Source organism: Diceros bicornis, chromosome 26 (genome assembly GCF_020826845.1).
Source record: "Diceros bicornis minor isolate mBicDic1 chromosome 26, mDicBic1.mat.cur, whole genome shotgun sequence".
NCBI classification, from domain to species: domain Eukaryota; kingdom Metazoa; phylum Chordata; class Mammalia; order Perissodactyla; family Rhinocerotidae; genus Diceros; species Diceros bicornis.
The window spans coordinates 32622934-32643603 of NC_080765.1; the positions used below are offsets into that span (position 1 = coordinate 32622934).

General features: G+C 41.9%; 1 protein-coding gene across 1 annotated transcript in view; it reads right to left on the reverse strand.

The window, feature by feature from the left end:
* The window catches only part of IQCK (IQ motif containing K), a 118685-nt gene that overhangs the window by 40928 nt on the left and 57087 nt on the right, over positions 1–20670 (reverse strand). The window contains exon 7 of the mRNA XM_058569938.1: positions 19099–19183. Within this exon, the coding sequence (XP_058425921.1) occupies positions 19099–19183 (85 nt within the window). The remainder of the gene's footprint in view (positions 1–19098; positions 19184–20670) is intronic.

Below are 20670 nucleotides of genomic sequence, written 5' to 3' on the forward strand. Positions count from 1 at the left end.
GCTCTTGCCCTGTAGGTTCTGATTCAGGCCATGTGAGGTGGAACCAAGGCATCAGTATGTTTAGCAAGAACCCCAGGTGATTCTAATGATCTGAAAAGTTTGGGAAACCCTGTTCTAACAGAAGACAATGGGAAGAACGGACTTAATGTTACAAGACTTACCACCCCCACGTCTGTAAAACTTTGTCTCAGTTCTTACTCACAAGATGCCACGTTGATTACTGCAAATCCTTAAAATCAGGGTCAAGGGCAGCTCAGGCTATTAGCGTACGGTCAGGAGGATGATGTGTGTGACTCACGAACAGCTCGTGCTTTTTGGTGGGGTAGCCTTTCCAGTGCGGTTCCAGAAAGGCCTTCTCCCAGGAAGCCACACCTATTTTTTACTAAAGGCTCTTGAATAATACAGCCACAGCACACTACAAACTTGGAAAAAACAGAATTTCCCCCAACAGCTCAGTGATAACAGTTGAGGTAAGAGTTCATCCAACTTTTCTTGGTATTTGTTTACGCAAATAATCAGGGAATGAATAAGTTGCAAAAAGCATTTAAGGTATCGGATAAACTTTCCAGTGATTTATAGGGTTAAATTACAGCAAAGTTTGCTATGCCAAAGGCCATATTATTGCACGATGCTTTCATCTCTTTCTTACCATTAAAGCCAGAGCTGACATTTATGTAGTTATAGCAGCCCAGATGTTTCTAATGTGCAGTCAAGGTTGAGAGCCACTGCTGTAGACTAAGGCGTGGGCAATTAACCCCCTCCACCAGTGGCTCGCAAAGTGTGGTCCCCAAACTAGCAGCATTGGCATCACCTGAGAACTAGTTTGAGAGGCAAGTTCTCAGGCCCCACTCATGTTCTACTGACTCAGTTACTTCGGGGTCGGGACCCAGCAATCCGTGTGTTAACCCGCCCTCCAGCTAATTCCGATGCAGTCTAAAGTTTAAGAATTGTGGCACTATGCCCCCAGTGAATCACAGCTCCTTGGATTTCTGCCCCTTTGAAAACTTTGCCTCTCTTCTCATTAAGAGGGGGAGTCTACCGCCCCCCCCTTGAATCTAGGCGAGACTTGTGACTTGGTTTGACCAATAGAAGGTAACTCAAGTGCTGTTGTGCTAGTTCCAGAGTCTAGGCCTCAAGAAGGCATGAAGCTTCCACTTTTGTCCTCCTGGAATGTTTCTTCCACAAGGTAAGGAGCTGGTCTGGCCTCCTGGAGGATGCGCCATATGGAGGAGAACTGAGGTGCCCCAGTCAACAGCCAGCACCGAGGCCCCAGATGTGTGAGTGAGGCCAGTTTGCACCTTCCAGTCCAGTCCAGTCACCAGCTGACTGTAGCCACATGAGTGAGTCAAGGAGACAGCAGGAGAGGAAGCCCTCAGCTAACCCACAGAATCGTGAAAAATAATCAATTGCTGTGGTTTTAAGTCACTAAGATTTAGCAGCAGAAGGGACTAACTTGCAGCTGTGCAATGTCCCCATAACCTTTGCCTTGAAGGGAAATTGGGTTAGCCCTTTAAAGAAAAAGACTCTGGGGAAATTGGGGATTTGGCTGGTACTAATCGCCAAGCCAGCTAAGAGGTGCCTCATATGCAGGGCCGGCTTCCTGGGCATTGCCCTCTGTGGTCACACAGGCTCCGCGCTTAGAAAGGCCTCACACTTGTTTTAATGCTCTGCTGTTGCCATCTAGAAATTCTCGGTAACTTTGAACAAGGAGCTCTGAGTTTTCATTTCATACTGGGCCCTGCAGACTATGTAGCCAGTCCTGCTAATATGCAGTTTTCCTGTTTGTGCCTCACAACAACCCTAGGAGTTTGGTTTGATCAGCTTCCGTCACATATTTGGGATATGTTGTGACTAAGCAAATAAAAAGGGGGGTTTTACTGACAGCCTGGCAAGTTGGCGAAGCATTTTCTGGGCATAATGAGGAAAATCCACTTGCAGATATAACCCAGAGTATATATAAACAAGTACAGGGCCAGACAGGGGGAAGGGAAGGGCCTGGCCTGGGAAGCTAGGCCCCAAGCAGCCCAAATTCACTATTTATAGTGCTGTGGCCTATTTTGGCCTGCTGGGTGGCCCTGAAAATTGCCCTGAGAACTGGGCCTGGAAACACAATGGAAACCAGGCGCCTTCATTCTGGGTATGGCTGGAATCATGCTGGGCACGGACAAAGGTTTTTCTGATGAGCTCAAGGACATTTTGAAAAACAGGATTTTCTTTAACAGGGAATTTTTAAGAATTTAAGAGAAACCATCAGGAAATGATCAGGAATGTATTCTTAGGGAAGAAAACGCAGGGATCAAATCAAGTCAATAAAGAGCTAACAGTTATGAGGACCTAACCACGCGCCAGGCACTGTGCTAAGCTCTGGGGGTGCACTGTTTCCTTTATACCCTCACATGTAACCCTGAGAGGGCAGCCCTATTATCACCCCCATTTCACAGGAAAGGAAACTGAGGCTTGGGAAAACCAAGTAATTTACTGAAGGTCACGGGGGTGATAAGCCAGGATTCAAACCCGCATCATGGCACTCCATCAACCCAGGCCGTTACCTACAGCACTGCTTCTCAAACTTGAGCATGCAAAGACTCACCTGGGATTCTTGTTAAGATGCAGATTCCGATTTGGGAGGTCTGGGGTGGGGCCTAAATTCTGCATTTCTAACCAGTTGCCACGTGAAGATGATACCACTGGTCCACGGACCACAATTTGAATGGCAAGGATCTAGATATTATAATAGTTTCCTGCTTTTACTTTCACCCTTCCACAATCTGCCGTCTCTACAATGGCCTGAGTTACTGTGTTAGTTTCCACTGCTGCAAAACGAATGACCCCCAAAATCTGGCAACTTAAAATAGCAATAAACACTTATTATCTCACACAGCTTCTGAAGGTCAGGAGTCTAGCGTGGCTGAGCTGGCTGGTTCTGCCTCAGGGTCTCTCATGAGGTTACAAGGAGGATGTCAACTGGGCCCGTAGTCACCTGAAGGTTTGACTGGCCTGGAGGAGCTGCACCGAAGACAGCTCACTCACGTGGCTATTGGCTGGAGGCCTCAGTTTCTTGTCGTGGAGGAGTCTCTGTAGGGCTGCTCATGACACGGCAGCTGGCTTCCCCCAGAGTGAACGATCCAAGAGCGAGACCAAGACTGTGGCGTCTTTTATAACCTAATCTTGGAAGTGGCACACCACTATTTCTGCCATTTTCTATTAGCCACACACATCAACCCTGGTACAGTTGTGGGAAGGGACTCCCCAGGAATGTGAATACCAGGAGGTGGGATCACTGGGGAGTCACTGCGGATGCTGGCTACTGCCGTTTTCCGATGAAAAGTGAGTCAGGCCATGTCACTCCTCTGCTCAAAGCCCTATCACCACTTCTCAGCAGAGTCAGAATAAAAGCCAAAGTTCCAACACCCTTATGAGAGCTCGCATTTGACTCCACAGGATCTGGTCCCTGACTACTTTCTCACCTCCTTTCCCTCATCCCCTCTGCACGTGCTTCTCCCTCTGCCTAGAATGAACTTCACTCATATCTGCTCAAGTAACACCTTCTCCGGAGGCCTTCCTTGACCAAACCCATCTAAAATAGTAGCCTCTGTTATTCTCTAGCCCTTTAGTTTGCTCTATTTTGTTTCACGGTATTTATTTGTAGTAGATAATGTTAAGCAGGGAGTACACTTCTCAGTTCCATTGATGTTGGGCTTGGCCAATGGAATGTGTGTGGAAGGGGCATGCGCCAGTTCCCAGCCTATGCTTTAAGACTCATTGTGTGTGTTTTTGTTCGCCCCTTTGAGAACTTTTAACCTGTGCTGTAAAAAGAACATGCCCCTGGTAACCTACTGATCTCAGAAGAATGACAGACTCTAAAACAAAACTGAATAGAACCCAACAGTCTGCAGCCAAGTGTAGCCAAACCCAGCCTAGAGCAGCTGAAACCAGGCTGATCTGCAGACACATGAGTAAGATATAAATATATGTTGTAAGCCACTAAATTTGGGGGTGGTTCATTAAGCAGCATTATTGTGGCAATAGCTAACTGATATACTTGTTGATATTATATTACGTACTTATATCTGTTTATAGTCTACTGCAAGAATGCCAGCTCCAGGAGCATGGGGACTTGGTCTTATTCCCTGCAGTATGCCCGGCATCTAGAACAATGCCTGCCTGGCACATAGTAGGTACTCAATAAATACTAACAACTGAATATCAGTGAAGGAATTGATCTAATTGTAGAGCCTGCTTGCTTACCCTTTATGCTACACTGCCTTCAAAGTAACCCGAAAAATTGCAAAGTATTAAAAAAAATTGTCTTGAACAGGAGTTCTAGGCAGCATACCCTTCACAAGAAAAATGTGACTCATACCAAGTTGTCTGCCGCTGGCTCTGTGCCAGATGTCATCCGTCTTCACCTGGGCCATATCAGAGTCATCCAGAAACTACAACCACCCCCTTCCTGAGAAGGGAAGTGCTGCTTTAAATGACACTGGCTCACCTGGTTGGGCCGCTGTCCCCAGAAGAAAGCCAGAGAGATGGCTAATGACACACACAAAGGGAGGAAGTATGCCCCCGCTGCCCTGCCTGGAACAGCTGCCCCAGGAGACACCCCTCTGGAAGGGAGGAAGAGGAAGTCCAGAAAGCCACAGAGCCGACCAACAATCTGGGGAAGCCAGCCCTCGGGAGAAAGCAGAAGGAAAAAGAAGCTGGCCCTTGAAACACTAATTGTTGGGACTTGCTGAGGAAATAAAAATCGAGACTAAGGGTTCCTTCAGCCCTGCTGTCTCAGGGCTCACTTGGGCTTGGCAGTATTTTGTATGAAAAAATGTTTGGCCAAATTCCTACCCACCAGCGATGTCAGTAGTGTGTTTTCCTTCAAATACAAATGCTCAGAAGAGATCTACGTGTGCTGATGTGGGAAGCTACCCTCAATGCCAAATGAGAAGGCAAGATGCAGGCTGTAGAGTGTGAGCCCACATTTATAAAAACATAATATAGGGGCCGGCCCGGTGGCGCAAGCGGTTAAGTGCGTGCGCTCCGCTGCGGCGGCCCAGGGTTCGCAGGTTCGGATCCCGGGCGCGCACCGACGCACCGCTTGTCAAGCCATGCTGTGGCGGAGTCCCGTATAAAGTAGAGGAAGATGGGCATGGATGTTAGCACAGGGCCAGTCTTCCTCAGCAAAAAGAGGAGAATTGGCAGATGTTAGGTCAGGGCCGATCTTCCTCAAAAAGAAAGAAAAAACACAATATAATAAATATACATATTCATATATACAAAGGAAAAACACTAAAAAGACATGCACCGAACTATTAACAGTGGTTTCATCCAGGAAACAGGTTTGGGTAGCACAGGAAAGGAGATTTTCACAATTTACTTTAAACTGTTTATTACGGACTGAATGTCTGTGCCCCTCCAAATTCATATATTGATGCCCTAACCGCCAGTGTGATGGTAGCAGGGGGTGGGGCCTTTGGGAGGTGATTAGGTTTAGATGAGGTCAGGAGGGTGGAGCCCTCACGATGAAATTAGCGCCCTTATAAGAAGATGTCAGAGAGCTTGCTCTCTCTCTCTCTGCCATGAGAGGACCCAGCGAGAAGGCAGCCGTCCGCAAGCCAGGAAGAGAACTCTCACGAGACACCAAATCTGCCAGCACCTTGATCTTGGACCTCCCGGCCCCCAGAACTGTGAGAAATAAATGTTTGTTGTTTAAGCCACCCAGTCTATGGTATATTGTTATATCAGCCCAAACTAAAACACGTCTATCTGGTTTGATTTTTATTTGCAATGAGTATCTGCTCTTTTATGATCAAATATGAATAAAAGACTTTTTCATACAAAGATGGCCATTTTTTTCCACACTCAAACTGACACGCTGCTCCTTGCAATATTTTCAGAGGTGGTCAGTGTGGTTGTAAAGTGACATCTTGTTTCATATGACATTTGCCGGTGACAAGGGCCCTCCTCTCACTCACTCTGAGGTGAGGACTGGCTCACCAGCTGCTCTGTAACTATATCCTCCATGCCACGCCTCTGCCTGCCTTGTTCTTCTAGTTACATGAGTGTGTGCTTTCTGTGAACGTGCTGACTTCTCCCATCCCGTAGATCATGGTCTACAGCGGTGCCCAGTTCTGCCAACGTCACCACGTCTCGGAGAGGAGTGTATTTATAGCACTTCTCGTCTCCGTCTGTGCATCGGCATGCCAGTTACTCTCAGACATCAAGCGATCTTCTAATAGCACACATAAAATTGACAGAGAAAGGTTGCTCTTTCCATTTAGTCTTTAAAATCTCTCCCATTTGTTTAGGAAATAGGACCTCTGGTACTTTTCAAGTAGGAAAGACACTGATGTATAATTACATCCATGTTGATACCACTCATTTCTGCATCTACAGTTCATAGGACACTTTCTCATGTGTCGCCACTGAAAAGCATTTTGATCCTTATGATAACCTGGTGAGCTAGACTGGGCAGCTATTATTATTCTCAACTTGAAGAGAAAGGAATTGAGATTCCGAGTTTAGTGATTTGTCCTGGATCATCCAACTGGTAGGTAGCAAGTGGATTCCAATTCATCAGTGGGTCTAAACCTTGGCTGCACAGAGTCCTGGGGGCTTTTAAAAATTGCCCGTCTCTTGGTGTCACCATGGCCAGATAAACAAGACTCTCAGGAGAATGAGGCCCTGGGTATTAGAATTTAAAAATATAATCTTTCCAAGGATAACCTTGACATGTAGTGAGGCTTGAGACCACTGCGATCCATAGGTATAAATAAGGCAGTCTCCTGTAAAACTCCCATGTGTTGATTCATCACCAGGGTTAAGAACTCCCTCTCACTGGGGTTCTACAGTGGAATACTGTTCAGCAATGAAAAGGAAGAGACGACTGACGCACACAGCCAGGGGGAGAACTTCAAATGCATGAGGCCAATGGAAAGATGCCAGACTCAGAGAAGCCAGCAGCCCCTGGCACTCACTGATCTGTTTTCTGCCCCTATGGTTTTGGCTTTTCCACGATGTCATATAAATGGAATGATAAAATATGTAGCCTTTTGAGTCTGGTGTCTTTCCCTTGGGCTCATGCATTTGAAGTTCTTCCACTAGCTGCGTGTATCAGTAGTCTCTTCTATCACGCTGAGTATTGCTAAGGGCATGGAGCAACAGGAACTCACATACATTGCTGGTAGGACTGCAAAATAGTTTTTTAAAAAAAGGAGAGATGGGGTTCTGAGGACAGGCAGTCCTGGGCTTGAACTCTGGCTCCACCACTCATCACCGTGTGATGTTCGGCAAGTCACTTGGGGTTTCCAGGCCTTGGTTGGTTCATCTACACAGGAGATAATAGTAATACATACCTGCCTACTTTATAGGATCCGCATAAGGTGTAAAGCAGACAATGCTTGTAAAATGCTTAATGTGATGTCCGGCACACAGCAAGTGACCACTAATATCAGATTTTGCTCTTCTTCATATTATTATCATTCTTGTTATCGCTGTCTCTGGGATCCTCAAGGGATGGATGAGCTCTGTTTCTAATGCACCCAGCACCGTTCTTGGCAAGTAGAAGGTCCTCAATGCACGTTTGTCAAATGAAAGAGTGAACAAATGCAGTCACATGTCAACGGAAGGTGTAAGCCCTCTATGTGAGTGGAATGGCAGAGGGCTGGCAGCAGCCATCCTAATGTCTGCATCCTCAGCCTAAAACCAAGACCTCTACATCGTTTAGAAGTTCAGGAGTCTTATTCCACTAGTCAGAGGACTTGTATAGATGACCTCGACTTCTCTAACAGCTTAAAAACATTTTCCACGTGTTAGAAAATGCTCAAAACCAATTTCAAATGTATGTGGGTTTCACATACATATGAGATGGCCTATAGAAAAGACCGCTTTAGGATTGACTTTTCTGGTTGGGGAGGAAATGTGGTGGTGAAAATGGACCAAAACTGTCTTCAGAGCCAGCAAACAACAAGAGGATTCCATGGAGAAGAGAAGTCTTTCCACATGGAGTCCCCACCAGAGGAGCCCTGGGCAGAGACTGCTCGTCAAGTCACAAAGGGCACGACAAGCCCTCTGAGGCTAGCGAGAGATGGCTGTGCACCCTCAAGAGGGGAACTGGTGGTAATTTGATGCAGCGCCCCATTTTTAGCATTCCTTTTGCACAATACAATGTCTGACTTTTGCTAGCAAAGTCTGCCCACCTGCCAGCAGATATCAGCACTTGCAAGAGAAATTCCAAACGAAGAAAATCTTTTCTGTCCAATACTCAGATGAGCTCAACATGCCCAGCGCGCCTTCAGTGGATGCTCTCCTTTCAAGCGTGCTCGGGGATCATAAGTTCCCACAGCACACTTCGTGTCTTTACCTTATGAGGCCTGGTGAAGAGAGGGCTCACAAAGGCCAATGATAAAATGAATACACTTTTCTCAAGTGTAATCTCTGGGGGATTAACAAACACAGCTGTTGAGTTCAAGGATCCTGGGGCATGAGCGACGCCCCACAAAAGTCCATGTTTAAGAGCCTTCGTAAATCCCCGAGAAGGGCTTATAAAATGGAACAATGCGGTTTGCACTTCTTCGTTTTCAAATGCCCTCATTAGAGAGACCATTTGAGGGATTTGGTTATTCACTAAAATATTTATGAAGTGCCTGATATGTGCTAGACGGTGTTCTAGGGGCTGGGGTTGCAGGATGAACAGGTCAAGCAACCTCTACCCTCATGGAGCTCACGTTCTGGTCAGGGTGACAGGCAGTAGACAAGAGAATATCCAATGTAATGTCAGGTAACTGATAAGTGAGAGGCTGGAGAGGGATGAGGTGGTACTGTTTTAGAAAGGGTGACCAGGAGAGACATCCAAGAAGAACCCTGGATGAAGCAAGGGAAGGCACCATGATTGACAGTTGCAGGTGCAAAGAACAAACAGCAAGTGCAAAGGCCCTGAGATGGGAACGTGCTGGTGTCCCTGAGGAACGACAAGGAGGCCACCAGCTGGCTTTCCAAAAAGATGCCCTAGTAAGGAAAATAGAACCAATAATAATAATAACAACAACAATAGCTAATGTTTATTATGGATTTACTATGTGCTGGGCACTGTGCCAAGTCCCTTATATGGACTAATCATCTGATTTGATCTTCATAGGCAGGCATGCCTATTATTATTCCCCTTTTACAGACAGGAAACTGTGATTCAGAAGTTTAATAACCTATCCAAAGTTATCAATAGCCTGACATGACATATGGGAATTCAAACAGGTCTGTCTGCTGTTAGAGCCCACATTTTTAACACGTTGCCATAGGGCATGTTTTACATAGAAAGAATTAAACAAGTCTTTCCATTCAGCCATGACATTCAAGAACAAGAAGATTAAGACTAATGATGAGAACTTCAAGTGATCTTTCCAAAAAAAAAAAAAAAGTGTCCTCCTAATAGCCCCGCCAGCTGCCTGAAGTGGAGAAAACTTTCTCTTCCTCTAAGTGTGGAGCATCAAGTTGGAATTTCTGCTTTCTGCAGAAAAATCTGGGAGGAACTACAAAACCTTTCCTTTGTGTTCTTTGAAGAGCATTTTCATAGTCGCTTGGTTTTTATCCTGGGCTGTTTTCATCATCTATTTTCTACCTAACTATATAGGTCATCTCTAAATAGAAAGGAGTGGTTTTTCAGGGGAAAGAAAATCAAGTTAAATCAAATCAAAACACATTTGGACCCCCATCTCTTTTTTTTTCTTTTCTTTTTTTTAATTGTGGTAAAATACATATAACATAAAATTTACTATCTAAACCATTTTTAAGTGTACAGTTCAGTTGTATTAACTACATTCATAGTGTTGTGCAACCATCACCACCATCCATCCCGACAAACACTTTCATCTTGTAAAACTGAAACTCTGTACCCATTATACAATAACTCCCCCTTCTCCCCTCTCCTCAGCCCCTGGCAGCTACAATTGTATGTTTTGTCTTTATGATTTTGACTACTCTAAATACCTTAAATAAGTAGAATCATACAGTATTTGTCCTCTTGTGACTGGCTTATTTCACTCAGCATAATGTCCTCCAAGTTCATCCATGATGTAGCATATGTCAGAACTTCCTTCCTTTTTAAGACTGAATAACATTCCATTGTATGTATGTACCACATTTTTCTTATCCATTCACCCATCAGTGGGCACTTGGGTTGCTTCCACGTTTTGGCTGTTGTGAATAGTGCTGCTATGAACATGGGTGTGCAAATATCTCTTCGAGAACCTGCTTTCAATTCTTTTGGGTATATGCCCAGAAGTGGAATTGCTGGGTCACACGGTAATTCTATTTTTAATTTTTTGAGGAACCTCCATACTGTTTTCCACAGTGGCTGTACCATTTTATATTCCCACCAACAGTGCACAAGGGTTCCAATTTCTCCATATCCTCACCAACACTTGTTGTTTTCTGTTTTTTTGATAATAGCCATCCTAATGGGTATGAGGTGGTATTTCCTCATGGTTTCAATTTACATTTCCCTAATGATTAGTGATGTTGATAATCTGATGTGCTTATTAGCCATTCATATATCTTTGGAGAAATGTCTATTCAAGTCCTTTACCTACTTTTGAATCAGGTTGTCTGTTTGTTGTTGCCTTTTAGGAGTTCTCTATATATTCTAGATACTAATCTCTTATCAGATATATGATTTGCAAATATTTTCTCTCATTCTGTGGACTGCCTTTTTATCCTGTGGATAGTGTCTTTCTATGTACAAAATTTTAAAATTTTCATGAAGTCCAATTTGTCTATTTTTTTTTTTATTATCTGTGCCTTTGGTGTCATATCCAAGAAATCATTGCCAAATCCAAAGTCATGAAACTTTTGTCCTATGTTTTCTCCTAAGAGTTTTATTGTTTTAGGTCTCATATTTAGATCCTTGATCCATTTTGAGTTAACTTTTGTATATGGTGTTAGGGAAGGGTCCGATTTCATTCTTTTGCATGTAGATATCCAGTTTTTCCAGCACCATTTGTTGAAAAGACTGTTCTTTCCCCCATTGAATGGCCCTGGCACCCTTGTAAAAAATCATTTGACCATATATGTGAGGGTTTATTTCTAGGCTCTCTATTCTATTCCATTGGTCCATATGTCTACCTTTATGCTAATACCACACTGTTTTGATTACCGTAGCTTTGTGATAAGTTTTGAAATCAGGAAGGGTGAGTCCTCCAGTTTTGTTCCTTTCTCAAGATTGTTTTGGCTACTCAGGATCCCTTGAGATTCCATGTGGATTTTAGGATGGGTTTTTCTATTTCTGCAAAAAGCTCTATATTTACTTTATAATTACTATACTATGGAATATTAATTGTTTATACACTTTACTTAATCCAAAAGATGCTGCACAATTCCAGGAAGAAAACCCTCAGCTTCTGGATCAAAAGAGTAGAGCTTCTAGATTGTATCACAGATACAATCTTCACTGTTTCATCCAGCCTCCAGCTATCAGGAGGGTTATACACCTATAGGCCCGGAGCTGTCTAGGCCAGTGGGATTAAAAAAAGAAACATGTAACAAGTGGCCACTCAATCACCATTTCCCAGGCTTCTCAGAGCCTCAGAGGTCTGGTGTATATGGTTGCAAATGGTGCCCCTTTCCCCAAGAGTCATACAGTGCACAACTCACACAACAGGACACAATAGCCTTACCTTCTCAGACCCTCCAGCTCAGTGTCCACACAACTCCATCTCCCCAGGCATGCTTCATGCTCCCAATCTCTTCTCTGTCTTTCCACTCTCCCATCAAGAACTGCTCCTAGGCACACTTGCCTACATTGCTGGTGCATGTTAAGTTGGTCTAGAGGCTAGACTCTAGCCTCTCTAGAGGGTAATCTAGTAATAATTAGCAAAACTCTGAAAAAAAGCACTTACTTTTTGAGCCATCAATTCCATTTCTAGCAATTAATCTTACAGAGAAAATCAGATAAGTGTGCAAAGACATATGAACAAGGATGTTTTTCATAATATATTTTATATAGGAGAGAACACTAGAATGTCTGACCATCTATGGTTAAATATATTATGGTTTAGTGCATTCACAGAAAGGAATATCAGAAAGCCATTAAATTTGTGAGATAGATCTTTGTGTACTGACAAAGAAAGATATTCCCACTGTAAGGGAAGAGAGCAGGCACAAAGCAGTATTTATCATCACAGTTTTGAAAAAAAAATTCCTATATGAACAGGAAAAATTCTAGAAGGATGAATATATCATGTAATTTTTAAAAACTTGTATGTATTATCTATTTTTTTTCACAATGGATATGTATAGCAAACAATAAAAATAACAGATATGCTTTAGAAAAATTTGCTCCCTGGGGTAGGCTTCCCCTCTCCAGCCATGGCTGAGCCTCCAGCTGATATAGGCCACAGTATTTCCCTGGGAAAAATTGGGACTGTTGCTCTAAGCGAATGGACCCATTTTTTAACTGCCAATATCCTCCTTTGTGTGTAAATAATCAAGAGTCTAGACATTTTTATATTGAAAACTGCAATTGTCAGGACTCTGGAATGTGACAGAAATCCCTCTTGAAGAGGATTCACCGGTACAGCTGAACCCAGGCGCTCCACAACGTCCTCGGGGCTCAGCCCCCTCCTCTGTCTCTCAGCTCTGCGGGCCCCTGCGGTCACTTCTCCAGCAGGCTCTCCCCGCAGCGGCAAGATGGTTGCTGACAGCCTGGTCTCTCAGCAACCCCCGTGGAAAGCAAGCTGCTCCATCCCCACGACTCCTATGAGAGCCCCAGAATGGAGTTTTGCTAGGTGGGACCGGCCTGATTTAGGTCCCCTGCCCATCGTGAGCTAATTCCTGTAGCCAGAGGGATGCAGTATTGGAGGGTGCAAGCTGGCCCACCTCGACAGCTGGGAGCGGGGTGGGGGGCTGTCCAACTCTAAACCCTGTCCTCTGTGTTTATACCAAGCTGTTTCTCCTCGGGGGCGCCTCTTCACCCCAGCTCAGTTCACTGTAGACAAAGGTATGAATGCACAGATCCTCATTGTTCTCTGTGGTGGAGTTCAGGATCTCCAATTTTTTTTCTAATTTTGCAAAGCCACAAAGGGGCTGCTGGAGCAACCTCGCGCTGCATTGTTCATCAAAGAACAGTAATGATTGATGGCCTCTGTGGTTCTCAGCGCCTGGAGCGGGAGGTGATGTTGGGAGGAGGAGAGAAGGCATGCCACGCTGCCGTCTAGGCTGAGTTAGAATAAAATAAAACAAACAGGCAGAAGGCAGAAAACACCAGGAGCTTATTTAGACAGAATAAATATTCAGTGGATTTATCTGGTCTCTGCCTCCTAAATCATTAAAGAAATTTCAATCATTACGGCCCATGAGAACCTCATTTGAACTTCACGAGCGAACAGTTTTCTCTATCGATTGTTACCTACTGCTTCCAGGGTTTCATAAGCAGGAGAGCACCACTGATGAGTAGTGTGGCTTATCGCCAATCACACTTCAGAAAGGAGCGTGTTCAGAGCACCAGATTTCATTCGCAATATCCAAATGGATTTTTAAAAGCCCACTCAGTTTTGCATGTTGAAACAATCTGGCTTTCTAATTGTTAATCTAGTATTTTGAAAGAAGAAAGAAAAGCATGCCTACTTCTACAGAAGTGCTTAATATCTAGTAATAACTATCAGGAACCTATTTACAATACTAATTATAAAGTCATAGCTACCAAGAATGGATCACTACACATAGCTTTTCACACCACGTGACATTTCTGTTAATATGGTTGGTTAAAATATATTTTTATGTGATGTCCAGCCAGTTTTGTAACAAGTGAGGATGTCAGATTTGTGCATTTTAAAACTTCCTGGCAAGAATATTATTCAGTCTTAGAAAGGAAAGAAAATTTGACACGTTACAATATAGATGAGCCTTGAGAACATCACGCTAGATGAAATAAGCTAGTCACAAAAGGACAAATACTGCATGATTCCACTTATACTAAGTAGCTAGAGTAGTCAAAATGACAGAGACAGAAAGTAGAAGGGTAGTTGCTAGGGGCTGGGAGAGGGGGATAGGGAGTTACTATTTAGTGGGTACAGGGTTTCAGTTTAGCAAGATGAAAAAAGTTCTGGAGATGGATGGTGGTGATGGTTGCACAACAATGTGAATGTGCTCAACGTCACTGAACTGCGCACTTAAAAATGGTTAAAATGGTAACTTTTATGTTATGTATATTTTACTACACAAAATTTTTGTGGGAAGCTATATTTTTTCCTTCATGGTATTTAAGAAAATACAAGTAAAGGTTTTTGTTAATTTTGAAAAACTTCATGGTAAGTGTAGTAAAAACTACATGGGAGTGTGTAAGGAGAGAGAGCTTGTATGAGTGCTGGCTGTAAAGAGAACACATCGTGAATTCCTGAAAATCCCTTTTTTTAGTCATAGGATGTTTAGTTGTTACTGACAAAACCAGGCCAAAAATCAAGAACTTGTATCAAAAGACCACAGAGTCAAAAGTAATAAAATGGCTTGCTTCATATTATTTTTTCCATAATATTTATTTGTTTTATTTATATAGAATTCACATACTGTAAAATTCATCCTTTTGAAGTTTACAATTCAGTGGTTTTTATTATATTCACAAAATTCTGCAACCATCACCATTATCTAATTCCAGAACATTTTCATCACCTCAAAAAGAAGCCATTACAGTCACTCCCCATTCCTCTCTTCCTCTAGCCCCTGACATCCACTAATCTAGTTCTGTCTACGGATTTGCCTATTCCGGACTTTTCATTTAAATAGAATTATACAATATGTGGCCTTTTGTGTCTGGCTTCTTTTACTTAGCATAATGTTTTCAAGGTTCACCCATTTTGTAGCGTGTGGCAGTACTCCATTCTTTTTTATGGCTGAATAATATTCCATCAAATGGACGTACCACATTTTGCTTATCCATTCATCAGTTGATGGACATTTGGATTGTTTCCACATTTTGGTTATTGTGAATAGTGCTACTATGAATGCTGACGTACAAGTGTTTGTGTGGGCAGACGTTTTCAATTATCTTAAATATATACCAAAGAGTGGGACTTCTGGGTCATAGTGTGATATCTCTATGTTTGACTGAGGAGCTACCAGACTGCTTTCCAAGTAGCCGTACCATTTTACATTCTCACCAGCAGTGTGTGAGGGTTCCAAAGTCTCAACACTCTCACCAACATTTGGTACTGTCTTTTTGATTACAGCCATGCTAGCGGACGTGAAGTGGTATCTCAGTGGGGTTCTAATTTGCATTTGCTGGTGACTACTGATGTTGAGCATCTTTTCATGTGCTTATTGGCCATTTGTATATATTCTTTGGAAAAATGTCTATTTAAATCCTTTGCCAATTTTATAATTGGGTTATTCGTCGGGTTGTGAGAATTCTTTATGTTAGATCCTTGACTGACATATGATTTGCAAATATTTTCTCCCATTCTGTGGATTATCTTTTCACGCACTTGATGGTATTCTTTGGAGACAAAAGTTTTTAATTTTAATGAAGTCCAATTTATTTTTTTCTTTTGTTACTTGTGCTTTTTGTTATGTAAACTATTGCTTAATCTGTAAATCATGAAAATTTACACCTGTGTTTTCAGTTTTATAGTTTTAGCATTTTCATTTAGGTCTTTGATTAATTTTCAATTAATTTTTGTATATAGTATGAGGTAGGGGTCTAACTACATTCCTTTGCGTGTGGATATCCAGGCGTCCCAGCACCATTGGTTGAAAAGATTATTCTTTTTCTATTGAATGGTCTTGGCATCCTTATTGAAAATCAATTGACCATAAACATAAGGGTTTCTTTCTGGGCTCTCAATTCTATTCCATTGATCTATATGTCTATCTTTATGCCATGACCACTTGACTACTGTAGCTTTGTAGTAAGTTTTGAAATAGGGAAGTGTGAGTATTCCAACTTTGTTCTTTTTCAAGATTGTTTTGTCTATTTTGGGTCCCTTGAATTTTCATATGAATTTTAGGATTAGCTTGTCAATTTCTGCAAAAAAAATAAGTCAGCTGGGATGTCAACAGGTATTATGTTGAATCTGTTGATCAAATTGGGCAGTACTGTCATGTTTACAATATCAAATCTTCCAGTCACTGAACACGGGATGTCTCTCCATTTGTTTACATTTTTAAAAATCCCTTTCAACTGTGTTTTGTAGTTTTCAGTGTGTGTCTTGCATTTCTTTTGTTAAATTTATTCCTAAGTATTTTATTCTTTTGGATGCTATTGCAAATGGAATTTTTTTAAATTTTATTTTCAGATTGTTCATTTCTAAGCTTATAGAAATACAATTGATTTTTGTATACTGATCTCGTATCCAGCAACCTTGCTGAACTTGTTTACTCTAATTTTTTTAGTGAATTACTTAGGATTTTCTATATAGAAGATCATGTCATTTATGAATAGAGACAGTTTTACTTCTTCCTTCCCAATCTGAATGCCTTTTATTTCTTTTTCTTGCCTAATTTCCACGGCTACAACCTCCAATACCTTGTTAAATTGAAGTGACAAGAGAGGATATCCTTGTCTTATTCCTAATCCTATGGGGAAAATAGCCAGTCTTTCATCATTAAATATAATGCAGCTGTGGGGTTTTCGTAAACACCCTTCATCAGGTTGAAGAAGTTTCTTTCTATTCCTAGTTTGTTGAGTGTTTTTAATCATGAAAGCCTGTTGGATTTTGTCAAGTTCTTTCTCTGCATCCATTGAGATGATTAGATGGTTTAAATTAATTTTTAATTAAAGAAAATCATACTAGTTCTCTTTTTAAAAAAATTGTTCAGTATATATAAGGCTAGGTCTCCCTACTTCTTTCCCAGCTGACCCAATGTACCCACTGTTGTCACACTGCTCTGTCTCCTTTCAGATATTTTCCTATGCATGTCTCTCTGTGGGGGGGGTGGGTGCGGGTAGCTGTCAAAAATATACATGTTTTGAAAAAACATGGTAAAATATATATATTCTATTTCTTCTCCCTGAGATATCCTCTTGGTCCCAGCTGACACTCCAGTGCCCCATCTTTCTTTTAAGGCTGAGATCAAGTCCCTCTTTTCCATGGAAACTTCCAAAGTCATCTCACACATCATATATCTTTTCCTTCTAGTGACAACTTGGATCTTTTCCCCTCACTTGGTCCCCTTCGGTTATGTTCTTAGCACAGGAGATGTTTGGCTTTGAACAGCATGAACTTTCGTACAGCATACACTGACCCCCATACATCTTTTGTACCTTGAGGAACATTTCTAGCTATTGTATAAGGATGGTGCTATAGCCACAGTTAAATCTTGAGCCACTCTGACATCTTTTATACAGCAAGGTTTGTTGGCGTGATGAGCTGAATTCCGCTGTCTTACAGACTATGTTTTTCATGCTGTGCCCATAACACAGGCATCCTGCGTGTGGTGAAGTGGGGGTAGGGGGGTCTTACTGCATGGGAGAATCAGGGACAGAATATCCCCTTTTATAGTTACATACTGGTTACATACCAGGCTTCTGGAAGAAACAAAATCTCAAAATCACTATTTTATTGCATTCTGCTCTTTGTTTCATAAAAAGGAACAGAAAACAGAAAAGTAAAATTGCTGATTCTAGTGAAACAAGCGTAAGTCTCACAAATGAAACAGACTGATGACAAAGATGGAATTCAAGAAGCACGTGGAAGCCAGGAATCTTCTGCCTCGGTTGGCCATCACTGGACTTAAGCTAACCCGCTGGTGTTCAATTACGGAGGAAAAAGACCACATTTATAAAATATGTATAAAATGCTGAAAACCTATGTCATCAAAGATTATATCTAAATCGTGGGGTATAATAGAGAGTTTTGTAACTGGTTTTTAATTCTTTGGGAATAGTCTATTCCTTATAATGTGCAAGTCTATTATTTAGCTTTCACACTTGACTTCAACCCATGTTTTCAGGAATGTGCCATGAACGAAAAGAGTGGCATGAGGACAACACTGCCTCAGACAGTAAGCTCCTTGTAGTCAAGGACAGTCCCATTTAATGGTCACATAACAAATATTTTGCTGATTAATTAATTGTATCTCATTGGAATTAATCTAACATCTCGATGGAGAACTCTTTACCAATGTGTTCACCTCAGTCTGTTTCTCCTACACCAGCTCTGAAGAGAGCATCAGTATGGAGTTCTTTGGCCTCCATGTATCTCCACTGGGATCTGTTTCTGTGGCGGTGTTTACCACCACTGACAGCAAATCTAAACTCATTCCATTGATGTCTGACCCTCACACTTGGGTGGAGCCATGCTGCTACCTAGAATGGGAGCTTTGTGTTTACCTGGAAGCTTCTTAACATTGATACTCTAGTTGCCAAATAATTGGAGAGGATGTACACTTTTCAGCACAAGATACACATGCCACAGATGGATTTGGTAAGAATTTTTTAAAGTACATCCTTCCTGAAGGGCCACACGACAATATGGATCAGGAGCTTTAGAAAGAAACGCACCTTTTGACCTAGAAATTCCACTTCTAGAATTCCTCCTACATAAACAACCAGACAAATGTACAGAGATGGCTACACAAAGATTTATACTGTAGCTTTTATTATAACAATGATAAATCGGAAATAACCAATAGGAAAATGGTCAGAAAAGACAAGTTTTAAAAGAAAAGGTTACTTTCTATATGTAACTATTTATATATTATTCTATGTATTAAGATTTTTGAGGTTTGGAAAGTTTTACACCAAAATGTCAACAATGACAGAGTTATTGGTGATTCAAAATTTTTTTATTTGCTTTATCTGAATTATCTGAGTTTTCTCATTTCTTTCTGAAGTGAACACGTACTGCTCTCTGTCTGTACATAATATTATTTTTTACGCAATACAAGCCAGTCAACCCAACTTTAAAAGGTTGGATGGTACTTCAAATGACAATTGCAAAATAAGTTTTGGTAGAAATTCTAAAGCACTCTTCAAGATCTATTTTACAGGGAGTCCTGTTTCTGAGGTCTGGATATTAGATGAAGTTGAAGCAGAAGATATTATAGCTAAGGGTTTTCCCACGGGCCTCCACATCACAAAAGCTCCCCATCAGGCCACATACCGTAATTGCACATGACTCTTACCAGATAGGCTCTCCAGAAGGACTGGATGATGAGGGCTGCTTCCTCCTCCGTCAGCAGGAGGGAGAGTGGCATCGCTGGCCGTGGGCTGAAAAGCAATGAAATGGTCACAAGCCCATGAGAATCCGTCCTTCACCCTCAGCAAGGCCTTTGACAACATAATAGCCTCTCTGATTAAGTACCTCGGCCATTCCCATTCTTAGAAAGCAACAACGTCATTTTTGATAGAAAAATTTAAGCCTAGTTAGCATGTTTTATTTTAAAATCTGGGATGGATTTTTTGTTTTTAACCAGCATAATCTTAAATCACCGTTAGCCTGCTCTGCTTTGAAGGGCTCAGGTTACTAAAGTTGCGTGTTAGTCCTCAAGTTGCAACACACATGCTATTGCCATAAGGCTATATAGACATAAAGCAAGAGACAGAGAGTAGTGACCTTTATATACTGCAGTATGACAGAGATATAATAAAGGGCTCTTTTTCCAACTTTCTATTGAAGGGAAATTAACTAGTCCTTCTTTACCTGAAAGGAAAATATTGGAATTTATCTCTGATCGGTGTGCATTCCAGTTTAACGTGGTTTGAATTCAAGCATATTTTTAAGTTAAGTTCTGTTACTACATCTTAATAAGCAATAAAATATCTCAAGTGCTAGGTCAGTTGACAGTGTCTGCTCTTGTGGGATTTTTAAGATTATGATGAGATTTTTGATCATAGATACCACGTTTAAAAATCATGGCTAAAGGTTCTTTTCTTTTTTGTTTTTTTCCTAAAAGTTTTATAGAGATACTAACTGCTGACAAGATCTTACAAGTCTAACTTAATTCTGGTTCCTTATGTTTCCCCAAAGCACAGCTACCCCTGAAAAGCAAGAGTTACGACTTTTCAGATATCAAAGAAAGAAATCTCTGAAAGGAATGTAGGTCACAAGGAGGCTGCTCCCAGGGCAGGATCCCCAGCAATGACCTTGCAAGTGAGGGACTCACAAGTCCCGGCCACAGAGCCCTCCCTAGTGACAGCCATCATTTGGGTTTACAGTAACTCCCGCTGTGCAGATGTGGACTAACCTGCCGCAGGTCACACAGCTGGTAGGGGGCCTAGTCAGGAACTGGGCCCAGACCCATCCAGTCCCAAAGCCCAGGCTTCCCTCACAACGCCATGCTGAGAGCACATCTCAACCGGGCAAGCACGTGCAGATGACCAGCAGGGCAGAGACTGCAAGGCTAAACAGCAACAATGCATGATTCTCCAGGATCTGGGGTTTTATCTCCCAAACTTTGACTTAAAACAACAACAACAACAACAAACTTCCCTCGATATGTATAATTGTGTGAATGAATGAATGCTCTTTTGAATTACTCCAGAATAAAGAAATCAAAGCTGGGAAGAACCTTAAAGGTCACTGAGATCATTTCTAGCAAGCAAAGTATTCCCAAGCTCTGGTTCTCGGGCTGGGCCAGTCCTTTCTAAGAGACCAAGTAAAGGAGATTCTTCTGTTTGTTTGGAGACATAATTACACCCTTAAAATGACAGCATTGTTAGAGACCTTTCCCTAATGTTCTGTTTCCATTTTTATT